Source organism: Phasianus colchicus, chromosome 9 (genome assembly GCF_987193195.1).
Source record: "Phasianus colchicus chromosome 9, bPhaCol1.hap1.1, whole genome shotgun sequence".
In the NCBI taxonomy this organism is placed as follows: Eukaryota; Metazoa; Chordata; class Aves; order Galliformes; family Phasianidae; genus Phasianus; species Phasianus colchicus.
In genome coordinates this window covers 28,893,370-28,912,002 of record NC_143444.1, presented here as the reverse complement: position 1 = coordinate 28,912,002, position 18,633 = coordinate 28,893,370, and the positions used below count along the sequence as shown (strand labels likewise).

Here is an 18,633-nt window from a genome sequence, read left to right as displayed (position 1 = left end):
GTTCTGAAATCAGCTACTGTTTGCTACCCTCTTGCATACCTTCACTTTTCAGTACTGTTGATCATCACAATGCTTGATTTCTTCTCAGGCATTTATAAGTTTATTCTTTCTATTATTCTGAGATAGCGTATTTTTTTTCTAGTAGGGTGAGGTTTTATCACAAAGAGATCAAAGAGCAGATGCTTCAAAAGAGTAAAGGTTGGAAGACTGATTAAGACTTCTGAAATAAAGTTTGTGGTTGTGCATCTAGAGCTGGGTGAGATTGACATGTCTGTATCCTGCAAGTCCTCTTACAGCTTCCAAACCACATTCTCAATCTCTTTTCTTTGGGAAAGGACAATGTTCTCTTTGGGAAGCATTCAGCATCCTCTTCCCTGACATCAATCTAGTAGAGTTTCTATTCCAGTTCTGCCAGCGAGGAGTCAGTAATATGTGACTGAAGTGAAAATATGTTGAGAATAAACAGAAGAGGTCTCTTTTATCAATTTCCTCTGCGTCTTAGGAAGAATTAATATCAATCTGTCTCTTTGAGGCAGGATTGCAGGAACAGTAGGTTTATTTGCATTTAACATTTTGCTGTTGGCAGGAAGTGGTTTTGCATTAAGCATTTGACCATTTGACCAGAAGATTTTGCTAGCAGCATTTAGAAGGAGGTAAACGTTATTACAAACCCTCCTAAGTTAAAATGAACAATAAATATAGGTAAGAATTTGCACAGAGGAATCATGCTGCCCAGCACACATGTCTGCAGCTGGGTGCCCCTGTCACAGGTACTGGTTTTCTATCTGGTTCCCCAGTGTGCTGTGGAATTTGCTTTCTTTCCTACACACAGCATGGTCAAGCTCTCACACTCATTTTACTTTAGGCTCTTTTGAAAAGGCAAATGGCACTGCTGGAAACTAATCAACATAATTTTTTACTCTTCACAGAAGCCTATTAGCAATCATTGCTGCAATCTTGGGCTGAAAATAGGGACGGTCGATTCCTAAATAGAAAACCAGAAATGTTTTGTATTTTCTATATATTTTCTGCTTTGTCCTGTCTCTGAACAGCCTCTTCTGGGGCTTTTTGCTTATTCCCCTTTTCCCTAGATGCTACAGCAGGCTGTCAGAGAAGCAGATGCTTCTGAGGATACTGGAAAAGCTCAAAAGGTAATAAATAGCAAAAAGCTAGCTCTAACATCACTGTTGTTGTGGGAGCCTTGCACAACCTCTTCCTGTGCTCGTATACAGGAAAAGTGAAAATACTGGCTTTATGAAATGAGACACAGACACTTAGTTTTTGTCCTATCTGACAAAGGAGATGGAAATTGGCATTTTCTCCATACAAAGGCAGAGACACAGCTTTCATGGACTAATCTCCCAACTGAGATAAAGTGCTGCAGAATTATCACAGCTAAGTTAAGGAAAGCTGTCCTTGGGGTAGACTTCCTTCAGTTGTATTTCTGTAGAAAATTTGTTGGCCCCAATTTTACATCCGAGGATGTAAAACAAACAATTTGTTCATGGTGTGAGAATGCAACCGAGGTTGATCTGCCAAATCCCATGAAGGTGACTACAGTAATCACTGAATCAAATTTCCTTTTCCTATTGAGTATTTATATTAAAAGTAGTTAACTTAACTAAAGAACACAGATTGGATTAAAAGTTTCTCTGGAACTCAAAGGGAAGCCATTTGATTTCTTTCTTGCCCAGGTTTCTCCGAGAGCCCAGGGATGAAGGCAGTGGTTTCTTTTATACATGCAGCAATGCTGCTTCTCTGTGCTCATTTGGAAGGATTTAAGCCTAAAATGAATGTGAAAACTGAAATTTTCATGTATTACAAGAGCTCATCCATTTATCAGAATAAAAATTATAAGGGTCATTAATCTGTGCATATGTAAATTAGGAACTGTAGAGAGTTTCCTGAGAACCAGTGGCAGCGTGTGATGTACTCTACTGCAGCCGTGCCAGGGATGAAATGTGTTGATTGCCTCCAGAGTTAACCCTGCAGCTTTCATGCAGCGCAAGAGCAGCTTGTTCTGCTCACCATGTGGCACCAGAGCAGGCAGAAAGGTCACACGAGCAATCAAGACCTGCATATCCCTACTCAGGTAGGGACCCCTGTGGCTCTAGGATTAGCTGCAGAGCCTGAGCTGACTTTGAATACATATTGGCTGCTAACTGTCCCAACTCCCTTATATATATATTTTTTTTTTGATTCATTAATCTATATCCATATTTGCCATGAATGTGGACACACGATGGAACAATGCTTGCCATTTCTTGCTTGTTTGTCTGCTTTTCTTCTTTCCTGAGTTTTTGAAATGTGAAAACAAGAGGAATTAAAAGGTTAGATTGTTTTCTTAATGTGACTCCCTGCAGGAGCGAGCTGTAATCTGACAGGCTGCTTTAAGGCCTTTGATGGTGTCACTTTAATGAGGATTCTGCAAAAAAAGGAACAGTAAGCATTTGCAATTATCAGATAATATACATTTTTAAAATATGACTGGAATTTTCTAGAATAGCTGGGGGTTTTAGAGTAATGGATTTGATCAGGGTGAAGAGGAGCTGCACATCTAACACCGTAGCATCACATGTAGAATCTCAGCACATGAATTTCAGACTGAAACAGAATTTACTCTTCCCTTTTCTCTTTACCATTCCCACATTGTTTAGGAAAACAGTAAATGCACATTTGCTTCAGCACCTCCACTGTCAGAGCAATTCTGGGACAAGGGGCAGCAGTCCATCCATGTCGGGCTGTCTCCAAGGCAGAGATTTGTCAGGGAGAAGTCAGTGACCTCCTTGTTTCCTTAGCCCTGGAGATCCTTGCACTCTCATTGCCTATTCTCCCTGGGGAGATGGGGGTTCATATGCCTACCCTGGGAGGAAGATAGCATTTAATCTTATCAGCCGTGTCGGCTGACATCCCTGATGCTGCTGTAGGAGAGCTCTGGGGGCAACCTCCAGCCAGCAGCAAGAGAGACGTCCGTTCCAGAGGATCCTCTAAATGAATCCTCAGCATTTTCATTAAAAAGAGCTGCCCCTGCTGGACAATTATGGATTGTGGCTCCCTCATTTTTCCACAGACAGAGAGCTTATGTAAAAACTGACTGACATTTAAAAATGCCAGCAATCTTATTAATCCTGCAGTTCAAGAAGGGTTTCTTGGGGCTTCATATGCAGAGTGCCAGTCGGAGGGCAGAAGGGCGATGCAGCCGCACTGACAGGACCAAGCTCCTTACACAAATACCAGACTGCTTTAATTCTTCTTCAAAATTGGGTTTACCATGAAACTTCTGATTAACAGAGAAGTGCACCTGCGAAGGTTAAGGCACCTGGTGCCCTGAGAGCCACAGCTGTATGAATACAAAGCTATTTGTGCTCTTTCCCCATGGCTGACCTCTTTCCCATTTGGGAAGAACACCTTCTGCAGGAATTTAAGGCAATTGTTCTGTCTTCTGCTAGCTCAGAGATGTGCTGCTGCTCGTCCCTGTAAGCAGAGGGTACTCATGTGGGTGACTGTCCACCACCAATTTAAACAGAATTGCTGATGTATTGCCCTTATCCCAGGATCACAAGATAAACCAGAGGATGATAAGTGTCAGGACTGTCCTCCACTGGTCCCTGAAGGATGGAAAGGCTGAGCACAGTAACACCTTTGCTGCTTCTTCTTGCTTTGCAGTTTGTGGGAATTGGCATTCCAAAAATGCTTAGCAGTTGTCTGAGAAGAGCTGGGTTCAGTTCAGCATCTGCTAGAAGAAAATCCAATCTTTCCCCCACCTCACTTTCATTATTTGCTATGTGAAGTGGGGACAAAAGGAGCTGACTTCCAGTGCATGAATTACTCTGTGAGCTGCCTTTGCACAGCCTCCACTGCTTTCACTGAGAGCTAAATTCTGCCAAGCCAGATTTGGTCCCAGGCTGGACAGACAGTGCTGTTCAGAGAACAGAGTGTGTTCCCCTTCTAATAATAATTCTGCTTCACTAGTAACTCTGACAGACTGCTCTCTGCTTGGTGTTACTCCTTCATCTCAGAGAGCTCAGTGCTGGGGATGATGACTCAGACTGCTGTTTTTCCAGCACGACTGGGATCATGCATGTTTGCTCTTTGCCAGATGTATGTATATTTTGATGCCAGCTTTGTTATTCTATATTGGAAATCATTCTCACTGCTTGGTATATTGTTTACTTGGGTGTAAATCTAGCTGTGCTGCACATATAGAATCAGAGCCAAGGTTACTTCACTTCTAAATCTCCAGTGACTGTCCAGTAAATAACAGCTTTTGCTGTCCTGGCTGAGTCTATTGGCAGAAAATACAACTGTAGATCACTCTCAGAAGAGTGACTTGTTGCAGCAAGGTTAGGGAGAAGACTATGAAAAGGTTTCCCTGGTAATTTGGTCGGGTTTATTAACACAACAGCTATCACTGCATTAGCAATTATATGTAGTGTGTGTTGAATGAAAAAATCAGGTGCCTTCCAGTTCCTGCCATTGGTATGGAGCTGCTTTGTGTTGAAAATGGTTGAGATATGTGAAAATCATCTCAGGGCAAGAGGTTGTGTGTGCATTAAGGTGACAGCCAGCCTGACATGGTGAGCCATCTTTAAACCATGACTGCTGACTGCACATTGAGAAGACACTGACGATGGGTCAGCCCAAGGTCTTAAATCCTGCTTTTGAGAGCTTTTATTCTTTGACCCATTTCATTGCAGGAGAATGGGTTTCAATTTGGAATAAATTTTGACCCAAATAATTGAAAGTTAATCCCACTTTATTTTACATAATGTTCTATGATAATGCAATTGTAACGTATTTCGTATGGGGCATAAAGGGCAGCAATCTACAGTAGCTGACATTTTTGCATAAAAGGAACCAACAAGAGGTCCTGAGTTTATCTATTCAAACTGATAACAGCATTTGAGAAAATTAACCTTTTAATAATGACTTCCTCTCCTTTATTTACTTTTTTTTTGGGTGTCTCTTGTAGATATTCATTTGTGACACTCAACAATTACCTTATGTTCATAATGGTATAAGTGAACTGAATAGATTTCTAGGTTAAGTAATGCCAGTGAGTTCAAACCAAACCTGTTAAAAAAAATGGAACTGTAAGAGAGTAAGTGCAATGCAGGTCAGTGCTGCTTGAATGAAGCAGTGTATTGGTGTAAGTTGCTAGATACAAAATACTTTCCTTCTTGGGGAGTTATCAGAAAAAATGCACTCAGTGAACTGGAAAACTGTGAAATTGTTTAATAAAATTAATCCTCAGCTGTGATTAACAGAAATGTCAGCCTTATTTTGCATCTAGATTTCCATCCCAGCAAGTACACATTTATCTCTGAATTCTGTTGTCCTGATCTGAACGTTTGCTATATTATATTGAATGTAGTTTTTTACCCAGTCCATGTTATCTTAATGTGTCATGTTTGAATAAGAAATAAGAAAGCATGTTTCCAAATACAATTTATCCCCAAAATATTTGTGTTTAGATAGTGTTGGTTGAAAGTCATATCATTTCATTACATATCCTTATACATCTGTATTTTATTTCTTTTACTTCTCTACACAATCTTGCATTTTCCACAGGGCTACGTGTGTTGTGGAAGGAGCACTGTGGTAGGTAAGAAACAGAAGAGTTGAGGCTTGCAGGTTCTTGTTCTTTGTGCCCAAGCTACAGAACATCTGAGCCTTTTCAGCCTGTGAAAACCCAAACCTTTGAGCCCTAAGACTTTGGGGAAGACCACAGTTACAAGAAAGCTTGCTACTGATCCTCTTGGATCTATGGGTGTCCTCTGTAGCACTGAGAAAGGAAAGCAGTGTATCTCTATTATCATATCATGAGTGCATTGCTTACACACTGCCTCTTGGACACAGAGCTTTTCTAGCTCCTTGCTGCTTGTCAAAACTTCTGTCTGCAGGCTGTAGATTTGGAGCTGGACCTGAATCTTAAGGAGTAGGTTTATAGGTGTTTGTGCTTATAAGCTGCAAAAAACAATATAATGAAAATACTAATGCAAGCCTGCAAACAAAATAAGGAGATCCTGGAATTAATAATGAGTTATACTCATTTGCTCCTCTACAGCTGTGTCCATTCTTTCATCCAGAAGATAAACACATTAACTTCTCACTCCCCTACCAAGGTAATCTTAAGTATTTTCCCTGTCTCAATCTCCAGTTGTACTGGAAGTTGGAACTTTGCAAACCAGTTGATACAGCTTTTCTCAGCTCTGTCTTTGATTACCAGCCTCCATGCCAGCAGCCATAGCTTCTTCTGCTCCTGCCACAGACTGGCAAAGCAGCCCACCCTTCACCAGAGTGAACAATTCCATCGTCTGTATTGTTTATAATGCTATCTCCAGTTCCCACTGACTTGGCCTCCCCAGGCCATCACCTTTAAGAAACCAACCTCAGAATGTTCCATCACAGGGACCCAAAGTGCTGCTAGCCACACCTGCAGCGGCAGCACCCAGTTTGCAATACAGAGCAGATGAAATGGATGTTGGCACCTACTGTGTGCTTCTCCATCTCTACAAGACTCAGGAGTCTCTAGCTTGTGCTCCTTTGGCAGCTCAGAGACGGACAAAGTAAAGGAGTGTTTCTCCTTCACTGCAGCTTGTTTTCTCTTGAAGTCCCTGTAAGTAGCCAGAGCGATTGCAACAACCAGCACACGAAGGGATCTTGTTTCCCCATTGATAGAAAGCAGCGCTTCTGATAGCTTGCCCCTTCCTGGATCAGAGCTTGTTCTTCTTGTTAAACCATGGCTACCCGCTTAATGAGCTGCACACAACCTGCTTGACTTCACTCGCCTGGATCCAAAGGGGCACTCCTGCACTTGGTGCTAGCAGGACTGAAGGACTGGCAACTGCCAGCCCCATTAACTCCTCTCACAGCCCGTGTTGGAGCGGAGGTGACCCGTGTGCATGGCTGGATTCACAACTCCAGCAGCAGGAGCTGAAATCCTCAGCACTGCCCCTGTTGCAATGCTGGAGCTGTCACATTGGTGCTCACATTCTCTGTCCCAGACGGAACAGCTCCCTTTAAAAACTCTCCTTTGAACGCCCCTGTCTCTCATTTTCCCGAGATGAAGCCATTGCTCTGCTTCAGTCAATGTCAAAACACCCCTCAAATGAACAGAACTAGGGCAGAATGGGGAGGGTGCTATTTCCCTGCTTTCATGGGACTGATTTGGGACTGAAACCACCAGAGCTCTTTGAAAGCCGAGTTATTTCCATGCAGATGCCTTAGGAGTTCAAAATGGTATTAGAATATGCATTACTATTTTGATTTTCACCTGTCAGTGCTGACATCAGCGACAGAAAAGGGCACGATGCTGGAAATGTGATCTGCTCCCTTTTCCCCAACATGATGCAGCACAGAGATGGATGATTGTTACACTGCTTCTACTCAGCTCAGTCCCAAAGGGTATTGTATTGCTGGATGACATTGTGCTGGAGTCTCTGTGCTTGATTTTATTTTGAGTAAGTCATACCTCTTTATACATAGATAATGAAGCCCTGTGCACCTGGTAGAGGCTGCACAGCGTTATTTAAAACACAAGTGTTGGAGCATGCCTGAAAGTGAAGTTCCCTTGTAAGTATAAGCTGCAAACCCTTATTCAACATCAAATCAAATCAATGTTAATTTGTGAACTAATTAGCATTTCAGGCTTTTTTTTTTTTTTCCCCAACAGTGTGGTGATTTTGTATATAATGCTATGTGATTGTACCAAAGTACATAATTACAGAGCTGAATACATTGTCTCCTGCTGACATGTTGCAAAAAGAGTTTCTTTCAGCAAAGGATGCTGGCTACATCTAAATTAAAGACACACAGATAAGTCCATGCATCTAACCTGTAACTGAATTAAACTGATGCAGTGTCAAAATCCAGGCACCTTGATAATGAGTGGGCTGACTATATGTTAACTGAATTTACTCATTCTCATTCCTACTTTATTTTAAGGTGAGCTCACAGGATATCATTCGATGTGAGGCATAGGATGGGACATGTATTCTGAGTGGAGAAAAAGCATCGAGGAAAACCAAGTGAGTGTGAAGAGATTTTTTATTCATTTTTTTTAATAAAAGAAGCCTGAAATCTGAGTACTGAGGCATGGGAGCCCTTGGTGCTTGCTCAGCTTAGGGCTCGTTCTCACACAAAGCCCTCCCTCTGGCAGTGACCAACACCAGGCAGCTGTAATGGTGCAAATTCCATCAACTCTGCAGTAGCCACCTCTGTTATAGCAAAACTGATACAAGCCTCCTATATATACTTACCTAGCAGCAACCATTTTCATTTAAATACCACTACCCACATTACAGTTTTCTTTTAAAACGTACTTTTAATAATATTTATGTCCTTCATTATCTCTCTCTTGTCTTTGAAGACACCAATTTTTAGCAGTAACATGGTTAAGATAAAAGCCTCCATTCTACCATCACGCAGAATGCAGAATCTGCTCTGACAGGCTGAACACTACATCTGTCTAATACAAATATATGAAACAGTAATGCAGCCTCACTGCTCTGTACAGTCATCAACTTTGTTTAAAAAAACAAAAAACAAAAAAGCTGTAAAAACATATAGGGTGTACAAAACTTGTGCAAAATGGAAGGGGAGCATGTGCATATAGTTCCCTATAAGATTGCTGTGTCAATCAGGAAAATTTTATACCTCTTCCTAACCCTGTGAACGCCACCCACCTCCAGACCCCAACAAAACAATCATGCCAGCACACCACCTTGCTTTTCTTAGTGCTTCAGCCCAGCAAGTCGCACAGCTTCACATGGCTCATCTGTATTCATTGATTGCAGGAGCACTGGCCCTAGTGAGATCAAACCCTGTTTATTTATTAAACTTCCTCTCTTCCTCAATGAGTCAATCAAAGAAGAATCTCTATTAGAAGTTAATGAAATTAAAGAGTTGATTTTTTTACTTTAAAAGGCCAGGAGCTCTAGCAAAGGGCTAAAACAATGAGCCAAGGTTTAGTGGGCATTGCTCCCTTTGTGAATACCCAAGTCCTGTGCTCATTCTGGACATCCTGCATTATTAGATGCAAACTGTGTGGGAGGAGAATTGGCCTTGATTTTCAGCATTTACCACAACCTTCTTACATCTGTACACTTAGGGCGTTTGAAAGGTTTAACATTTCTTCCAGTTCCATTTTCTGGTTGACTGTACACAGTGCTACCTTTGTGCAAATGCCCCAGTAAACCATTATTTTCAATGCAAACAGCAGAAAGTTGAACTATTTGGAAAAAGAAATGCAATTTAGCCCGAGAACCATGCTAATTATATCCTTGGTTATTTTCACACAGACAAATATTTCAATCTGTGCTCTGTGTTTATATGCTAAAGATGTTTCTTCTTGTCTGAAGTAGCAAATATACCTCAGGGAGCTCTATTTTTGGTTACGCATTTAATGCAGAATATTATTTGCATCACAGGAAGATCACATCTTCCCCTTGCCCATTTCAGCTTTTCCACACCCAACCTCAGGCTTTCCTATTATTTGTAAAATTACTTTTGTTTCCAGTTGGGATCAGATTTAGAAATGGAAAGATGAGAGTATATTAGAATTTTTAGTAGAATGCTAAACCATGCTGGGGAGAATGGATGCACGAGACAAAGGAAAGGGCTTAGAACAAGGTTTTTTGTTATCTGATTGCTTTTACTCTGTAAGAGTGAGAGATTAGCAGAGAAAGAGTAAGGTGTAAAACCAGAGAAATGGAAATATGCACTTAAATGATGTAGATGATGATTTTATACTTGCTAAATTTTGAGGTAAGTGATCTTGCCTATTTGGGAAGAAAGCTGGCATTGGTTTCTTAATCACTTAGAAACCCTCAGGACATGTTTCAGGGAGAAGGTACAGAGAAAATGTTCACTTTTAAATATTCATGGAGAAATTGTAAGAGGGTTCCAATTTGTGTGGCCAGCACTATGTGCTTAACAATTTCCCTGTCATTTCCCTGTTTGCGCTGAATCTACAAACGATTTTTTAATTGGATTCTAATAGAAGTCTCTTTTCTCTGTCTATTTAAAAAAAAAAAAAATCCAGACAACTATTACAAAATAAGCAGCAACTCTGGAGATAAGATCTGCTCTACTTTCTAGCAGCAGCTGCAATATCGAAAGGGTTAACTTAGATCATCAAGGTCTCATCTTCTTGCCCTCTGAGATCAGATTCATAAAGCAGAGAAGATGAATTCAGAAATTTCCAGAGACAAATGGGGGAGACAATCAAGATATATGAAAAAGGGAGTTGGAAAATTAAGTTCTGTCTCAGTGTATGCAGTTACCAACCAGGGCTTGAAATTCACTTAGGTGCAGATAAGGTGTCGAGATGTTTCCCTCAGCCACAGGGCAGTCTTCATCTCCTGGGCCACATTTCAATACTGGTCTGTTCAGCCTCATTTAACAGTTTAATTCTACTGAGATGACATTCTAGCATACTAACATACAAATACTAATTGGTCACTGATACAGTACTGTTCTACCTCACATATTTGTATATGAAACTGACATTAAACCGCTAGCTGATCTAAGTGCCTTGCCCTACTCTCAACATCTCATAGGTTCAAATTGCTGGTTAATTAAGCACCAGTAAACTACCACTGTCTTTGATTAAGCACCATCTTTCTATTAATTTTAGTTTAATCTTACCCTAAATACCTGAAGGGGACCTGCAGGAAAGCTGTGGATGGACTTTTTATAAGGCTGCATAGAGACAGGATGTGGGAAAATGGCTTTAAACTGGAAGATGGTAGATTTAGACTGGATATTAGGAAGAATTCTTTACTGTGAGGGTGGTGAGACACTGGAACAAGTTGTCCAGAGAGGCTGTGGAAGCTCCCCCCCAGGAGGTGTTCCAGGCCAGGCTGGATGGAGCTGAGCAACCTGGTCCAGTGAGAGGAGTCCCTGCCTACAGCAGGGGGTTGGAACCACATGATCTTAAAGGTCCCTTCAAAATATGTATAGTTCTAAACCTTTCATGTCTTAACATGTGAGATGTGGCACTCAGTTATGCTTGAATCTTCCTCTTAACTCAAAAGAACTGAATACAAAGTTCTTGGTGTCCCTACTGGACAGTTATATTGGCAGCACCTGGTTTGCTTTCCAAATTCTGAAGAGAACAACTCCAAAATCTCTTGGTCACATTGCTAAAGCCTGGCGTGTTTGAGGCAGGTTGGAAAGCCTCACAGGGCTCACTGGTTCCTAACACCAGGCTGCAGTGTCCTGTAGTGAAGCTCACTGGAAGTAGTCATGCACCCTAAAGCTGTGGTTATAAAGATGGTCATGATAAACATTATTGCAGAGAGGCATATAATCAACTCTTCTGTGACTCTGGTGGAAGGAAAGGACACGGTGCTGAGCCTAGATTTCAGCAGTGAAGACCAAGTTTGGTATAAAGTACACTTTTAAAATGTAATATTAGTGAAGCACTGGAATAGATTTTCTGTGAGGCTTTGGAGTTTCTTAGGCCTTAATCTATGAGACACCCCTGCAGAAACCTCCAATGTAGAGGCATCTAAATGACTTTCTGCCTATGCCATTGCTTAGGTGTAAAAAAAATAAAATCACAACTGTAGTTTGAAAAGTATTCATGGAGGAATGCAGATACATAGAATCCACGATTAAATTCTGACAGCATCCAAATCTGTTGTCATTTCTGCATTTGCTTTTTATTGTGCTCATGTGAATCCACATGGTTTTGTAAATTTTCTCTCCCAGACACATATCTCTTGTTCTTGGAGGAAAAAGCAGCCAAGAATATCTGTATAGTTGAATTAATTTAATCACATCCAGTCCACAGCCCTCAGGAAGTTGAAACAAAACGTCGTGGAGCACCTGCACAGCTTCTTGTTTACTTAACACAATCTTTAAGATTTGATAGCAAACGTTCTATTTCTGAGCTTTCTGAAATCAACCTTGCCGAGAGAAGACTGCTCAATGCACTACTTTTTGAATTAACAAGTTAATCCATAGCTGCTTGATGAAAGAGGGTGGAAGCAATTACTGCTATGCACTAGATCACCTTAATTTCAAGTATGCATTCGGATATGTCTTCAATGGCCCAAAGAGGGAGTTGGGTTTGAACAGAGAGAGAACAGTGATTAGCCAAAGCAGCCCATGCTCCTTTCTGTCATGAAGTTTAATCAGTTACTTGCTTACATGACATTTTTCAAAAGCTATTCATTACTCACAAAAGGTGCTCGATTCTGTGACAGTGTCAGCTGTGCTGCCTACAGTTGCTGCTTTTCTGAACAGGGTGCTACATGTTTATGTTTCATATCCAAAAAGATACCATTAGCAGAAATCCCAGATTCAGTAGTTTGATGCCAACATGAAAATCACTGATGGTGGCCTAAGGAAATGCTACGAATTAATTACCAGTAGTTGTGCAGTCATTCTGGAAGCACGTGTTACCTGCCATAAGCAACTGCTTTGCCCTCTTATACTGAGCAGCATTTCTGTTTGTGTATTGTTTTTTCTTTTATTAATAGCAGAAATGTTGCTTCCCCAGAATTGCTCTAAATCAGGTATTCTCAATCACTGGGATGTGCACTGCCTGTGGGACTTGAGAGTGTAAAGGTAGGACAGAGGATCCTTCCTTCCCCTGGGACAGAAGCAGAGCATGTGCTATAGCTGGATCTCCCTCCTGCCTTTCTTCCACAGTGTCTGCAGAATTTCTCAGTGCTGCAGGGCTTTTCCAGCTGCATGACTGAGTGCTGCTGGAGCTGCTCCCTCATTTGCCAGGCTGGTGACCAGACCTACGACCCACTAACCCCCTGGTCCCTTCCCTCCCAGCAGCCTCAGAGCTCTGCAGTTTCTAATGGCCTCCTGCCTCTGTTCTCCTTTTGGCTCCGAGGGGCAGTGGAGAGGAAGGGAAATCAATACAAATGGAGCTCATTTTAAAGAGTGGGAACTGCTAATTTAGGTGTTGAATAGCAGTGTGTAATTCTCTAGGCATTATGCACAGAGAGGACAATTTATTTTATTTTGCTTTACTCTTTTTGCATCATGGACTTGTACTCTATGGGCTACATGGGATACAAGGTGTTCCCCGTGGTCACGCAGTGCTTTATCAGCACACATCCCACTCCCCAGACTCAGCATTGGATATAATTTATCTCACCATCCTGTGCCATTACAGAAACCCACTTACATGAGGTTGCATTTAGCCATTAATTTATACATTCCTGGGGTTTCTGGCTGGGTGAAGAGTCTAACATGAAAAATATGAACCATTGAAATGTGGCATTTAAAAAGAAAGGAGCTAGAAAGCACCTGTGGCTGCAAGAAAGGATGAGTGCTCTCCAGCTGCAGTGTTTGAATGGTGTTTATACTGCTCCTGCACGTGGGAATCACTTGGTCACTTTGAGGCAAGCAGCAGCACAGTTGTGCTGTGCCTGGGGATGTGAACAAGAGGGGAACAGGAGGACTGTGTGGTGTGGGTATGGCATAACAGGGCCAAGTGGACCACAGTGGGTTCTTTATATATACAGCCTCCTTTTCTTGCACATGCAACACTATTGCAGTTGACTTGCAGAAATGAAGCTAGGGCCATGAAATTGGATAATAGAGGAGCTGCTGGATAGTAAGTCAATGGAAACTCCTGGAGGTGACTGAACAGGTGTAGGAACAACAGGCTGAATAGTGATAAGGGAGTGCAAAGGCAGATTATTGCTAAAGCAGAAGCAGTCTTTTTCAGAGCTGCTTTTATATTCAGGTTACTTGACAATATGCTGACTAAAGAAGTTTGCTGAGTTATTCTTTTTTCATTGTATGAAACTAGCAGGTGATTCCTTTCCCTTCCCTTCCCTTCCCTTCCCTTCCCTTCCCTTCCCTTCCCTTCCCTTCCCTCCCCTTCCGTCCTTCCTTCCTCCCTCCTCCCTCCCTCCCTCCAACAGTTTCCAAAGGCTGGTTTTCTTTGCTTATAGCAACTGTCCTACCTTAAAATTCAGTTCTGTAAGGCATCCATCTCCATCTTTTGCCCCTGCCTGCACACTGATCTATGTGCTTTTTGATGTTGAAAAAGATATCTCACACAGATTGCTGCTCGCAGTTGGTAATGAGGAGGAGTTATCGTCACCACGCTATTCTAAGGTCTCAGTATGCCTTCTGTAATGTGAGAGGATTATTACTGATGCTCTGCTGGCTCTATTCATTGTTGTGAATGAATTATGCTTTTAAGCTTGGCATTAGCCTAAAAATACCTGCAGTAACTTAAGTGGGGATTATTATTCCTGATCATGTTTATGGTTGTTCTGAAGAGCCCAGCAAGAGCAGAACCTCATTGTGCCAAGCCCTGCATGCAGGATGCTCTCTTCCCCAGTGAGCATCTGCATGATATGATGGCAGGGCCAGGGATGAAGCCTACAAACAGGGTGATTTCACACTGTAGAAAGTTTTCTGCCACACAGAGTAAGGAAGACAGACATCTTTTCCTTCCTAATGCTCTAGCTAGTCTGAAGAAGGGAGAGGCTTTGTACCGTTTTCTGCTCTGGTTTGAGGGGTAAGGCAAAGCCTTCCCATCAGATATTGCAGTGCTCACTTGGTGTTTTCTGCTCCCAGGAGCTGCCAGTATGTTTGCTCACGTTGTGTTTGCCATTGAGGTGGCTCCCTGTTTTCCTTGGATGCCACAGCACTACTATGGGGCAAGGGAAGCTGGGGAAGAAGAGGGAGTGAGTAGGGCTGAGCAGATCCAGCTCTGCCTGTGTTTTTCTCTTTAAGTTTGTCATTGTTCTTTAATGCTGAATTATTGAGCTTTTGAATCCAGCCATATGTTTCACCATAAACAGAGCATTTTAGAGAAGAAAGTAAGGAGTTAGGACTAATCCAGACACTGCCAATAGACAGCTTATGGGGAAAAGTGTCAGTAGGAAACAACACAGACCAGTCCATGTGCTCTCCCATTTGCAAAAATACAGTTGCAGGCTTATTTCTCCCATCATAAAATTGTCTCTTTGAGTTTTCCAGGTGGGTGAATCACAGAGGTCAGAATATAGCCTGACAGGTAGAAATCAAAAGCAGCATGTCTTAGTGATGCTTTGTCAGCTGTGAATAACAAGCAATATTTGGGGGTTTGTTCTGAACATCCAGATGCCATCCATTGTCAGCTCTCAGCTTCTGCTGCCCTGGGCAAACCTGATAATATGTCACTGCAGAGTGTTTGCTGTGCCACGTATGTTGCTCCCATAGATATTTGCCTAATCTGTCTGCATGGCAACTCTAAATCAGGTGTCAAATCCTTTCTGGAATGAAATCTCTATTGCCCGTATAATTTGAAATCCAGAGGAAAAAAATGAATGTGTTCTGTGGCTACTAGGATGATTTATGCTTGATTCCTAACGACTTATATGGCTAATTGCAAGGCATTAAAAGGAGACACAGCATTATGGTTTTGCATAGGAATGCCAATATATAAACAGAAAGTGGAGAGGATGGGAGCTGCAGTGGTCAGACAGGGTGAGGTCACCTCCTCACCCACAGGGCAGTAAGAGTTCTGGGGTTTATGTGCATTGCATGCTGCAATACACTTCCTTTTGTATCACTGAGTATTAAAAAGTATAGCATGTCTCTGTTTGACTGAGCACTTCAACATATATTATGGGGATAATATTTTACCATGTGAATGCTCTGCCGTGCTCATTTCTGTTCTTCTTTTAAACCCCTGAACTCAGATACCAGAAGGAGCAGACTTACCTCTCCTGTCATACTTTGCTCAGAATAGGTTGTACATAGCATTCACTTAGCTCCTTGTACTCTAAGCCCAAAGGGTACTTCTTCAGAGGTGTGACAAAACAAAGCTTGTATTCTTCATAAACAAACATACAGATCACAAGCTTTGTTAATTAGAGTAAGTTTTCAAACTCCAGCCTTCAGCTGGTAAGATGGGAGAATAAGAACAATGAGATCCAGGATAGTGCATTGCAATTTCCCCAAATAAAGATTGGTATGTTTCTGACAAGGCTTGTATGCAGAAACACTGCCTTACTTGTAGAAAACATCCAAGTGAAGTAAATACTTGACCTATCTGACAAACCATAAATGCTTCCATTAGCATGGCATAATTCTAATGCATTTAGTGTGTATGTTTAATGCTAACTGCATTAGCACTTAATGTCAGAGCTTCAGACCTGCTGGAGTCAAGGGGTTAACACAAATTAAGAATTGCAGGAGAGATTTGTCACTCTTTATAGCTCTGTTTAGAAGTCCTAATTTCATTACTGAAACTCTGTAAGGAAAGAGCATCATTTCTGTTGGGCTCCTTTTCTTTCTTTTGTGAGTAAAGGCCCATTACTGCCCTGCCAGTGTTTGCTATTGTGGTAAGATCTGATGGGAGGCCCTGCTGTAACATCATACAAGCTGAAGTCGTGCAGTAATACCTGCAGAATATATTAAGAAAATGCATCTATCCAGCTTAATGAAAAAATTCACATTTTAACACCAAGTCTGCAATTAATTCCTATGTTTAAATGTCATCTTTTGTTTTGTTTTCTCTCTAAAAACAGAACATTTTGATCTTGATTTATGTGGGAGAGTGAGGCCGACACATGAAATACAGCAACCCAGGCTGCAGCCACCCGGAGCATCCAGGAGGTTAAGCAGCCCTTAACCCCTCCACTTGACCTTGCCCATCTTCGTATTTCAGCACAGACAGTGGCACAGCTGCACAGCAATCCTCACTGGGGAGCAGCCAGGTGAGAAATAACATGGACAGGGAAATGGGTGCAAGAGAGGAGCCAGCTTAGAGGCAGGAATGGGCACAGAGGGATGGGCATCAGCTTTGTCATGTGGCTGGTGATCATTGGACTGCTTAGAGCTTGTTTTTGTGCAATTCAGTATGGAACAAGATGCACCTGCACTTTGGATTCCATGAAAAAGCAGCACTGCTTTGGATTCACTGCCTTAATAGTAATTTGAAACAGTAATAGTGTTGGAGTCAATGGGACTGCAAACAAAGCATGAAGAAAACACCAGTCTCTGCAGGGTCAGGAAGAAGAGCAGTTAACACTGATTGACCTCAGGAAAAAAAGATTATTTGATTTTGAAAGGTTTATTTGGTGTGTGAATTTAATTGTATGTGACCCTAACTCTTGAAAAAGTTTTAGAAATCTCAAGACCATCAGCTCCTTGCAGTGCTTTAGTAAGACAGGAGTTGTGCTGGAGGTGAACCCAGCAGGGAAAGCCAGAGCACAGAGATACATGGCAGGAAAGAGAGCCTGAGCTGGCACTTTCCTGCTACTGGTCAAGGGCCTTTGCTCTGCTTTTCCTGAGAGCAAGTTCTCACAGTTGTGTGGTAACTTTATTGGGCCTTGAATGTTTTTCTACTGATAGCAGCTGGATGCACAGAGAGACTTTACATAGTATGTATTGACTCATAGCTTGTGGACTAGGTCCAGCCTGAGGAGTTTGGGTGTGATTCACTGCCTTTTTCCTGAAGAGGGAGTAAATATTTCTGTAGCAGTCAGACACCTCCTCTTGGCAGCCTCCAACTGCCCTTAAACATCTCTTAAAGCTTTAACGTAGCCATAAGATACACCAGGGGAGGTTCAGGTTGAACATTAGGAAACATTTATTCTCTGAAAGAGCTATCAGCCATTGGTACAGGCTGATAGTGGAGTGGTGGGGTCACTGTCCCTTGAGGGTATCCCTAACCGTGGGGATGTAGCACTATGGAACATGGGTGGTGGGTATGGTGGGGTGGGTTGAGCTTAGGATTTTAGAGGTCTGTTCCAGCCTTAATGATTCTCTTATCTCCTATAGAGGTCAGAGGCTCAGAACCTCTGTCCTTGTTTCTGTTACTCTGTGAAGGATGGCCTGAAGATCACAAGTTTCCCCCTGCCACTGCATTGTTTCCCCACCCAGCGTCCCCCATGTCTGCAGCCATTGTTGCCACCAGTAATGAGGGATACAACTGGGCCTTCAGAGGGGACCAAGCAATCATCTTGCTAACTAAGAGGATAATCTGTGTATTTTCTTTCTTTTTCCAGGCATGCTGTGATTCTTAACCTTTTAAACCATTCTTAACATCTGCTCCTTTCAATAAGCACGCATTGCTGCTGGCAGGCCAGCACACTCCCAGCATTCTGGCTGTATGAACAAATCACTCCAGGGGATGCTGGAGAGGAGCTGTGGAGCAGCTAACGTGCTGTGGAGCTGCACTCCATAACCCTGCAGCGGTTTGTTCATGGAGCCATACTCTGATACCAGTCACATTAACCCTTCTGTGTCCTTGGAGTACATTGCTACTGAATGAAAGGACAGCTTTCATTTAAAGAAGTGTTCATTAAGCAGCTAAGCAGCAGAAGTGCTATGATGAGAGGTTTGCTTTGTTCTGCATTTACATTTGGGTAGGAAGTCCCGATGAGAAAGAGAGCTCTGTGATTTGCTGTAGCTTGCACTGACCATCATCATGGAGCCTGAGGGTCTGATTCGGATGAGTTTAGATGATGAAGAAGTTAAATAGCAGCCACAAATGTGCTTGCCTTTCCTGTGCAAATTGGAGTTGTGAAGTAGGGTGTGCCTCTGGCTCTCTCCCTGACGTAACCACAAGGAGGCAAGGCTAACTGCTATTATGAAATGAGACAGTGAGCTGGAGCCAGCAGGAAGTTTGCTCATGTTCTCTAGTGGTCCCTATGA

The 18,633-nt window shown here is 42.2% G+C and overlaps 1 protein-coding gene across 6 annotated transcripts in view; it reads left to right on the top strand.

Moving 5' to 3' along the window:
- The window catches only part of OMA1 (OMA1 zinc metallopeptidase), a 94,182-nt gene that overhangs the window by 62,168 nt on the left and 13,381 nt on the right, over positions 1 to 18,633 (top strand). Inside the window, exons 9-11 of one of the 6 annotated variants that reach the window (XM_090146768.1) lie at positions 1,092 to 1,151; positions 7,948 to 8,030; positions 16,503 to 16,691. In XM_090146768.1, coding sequence (XP_090002894.1) covers positions 1,092 to 1,151; positions 7,948 to 7,983 — 96 coding nt within the window. In that variant the 3' untranslated portion in view covers positions 7,984 to 8,030; positions 16,503 to 16,691. Of the gene's footprint in view, positions 1 to 1,091; positions 1,152 to 1,887; positions 1,912 to 2,363; positions 2,397 to 7,947; positions 8,031 to 16,502; positions 16,692 to 18,633 lie in introns of those variants that run through there. The other 5 variants (XM_090146771.1, XM_090146769.1, XM_090146770.1 and 2 more) reach the window with 5 other exon arrangements.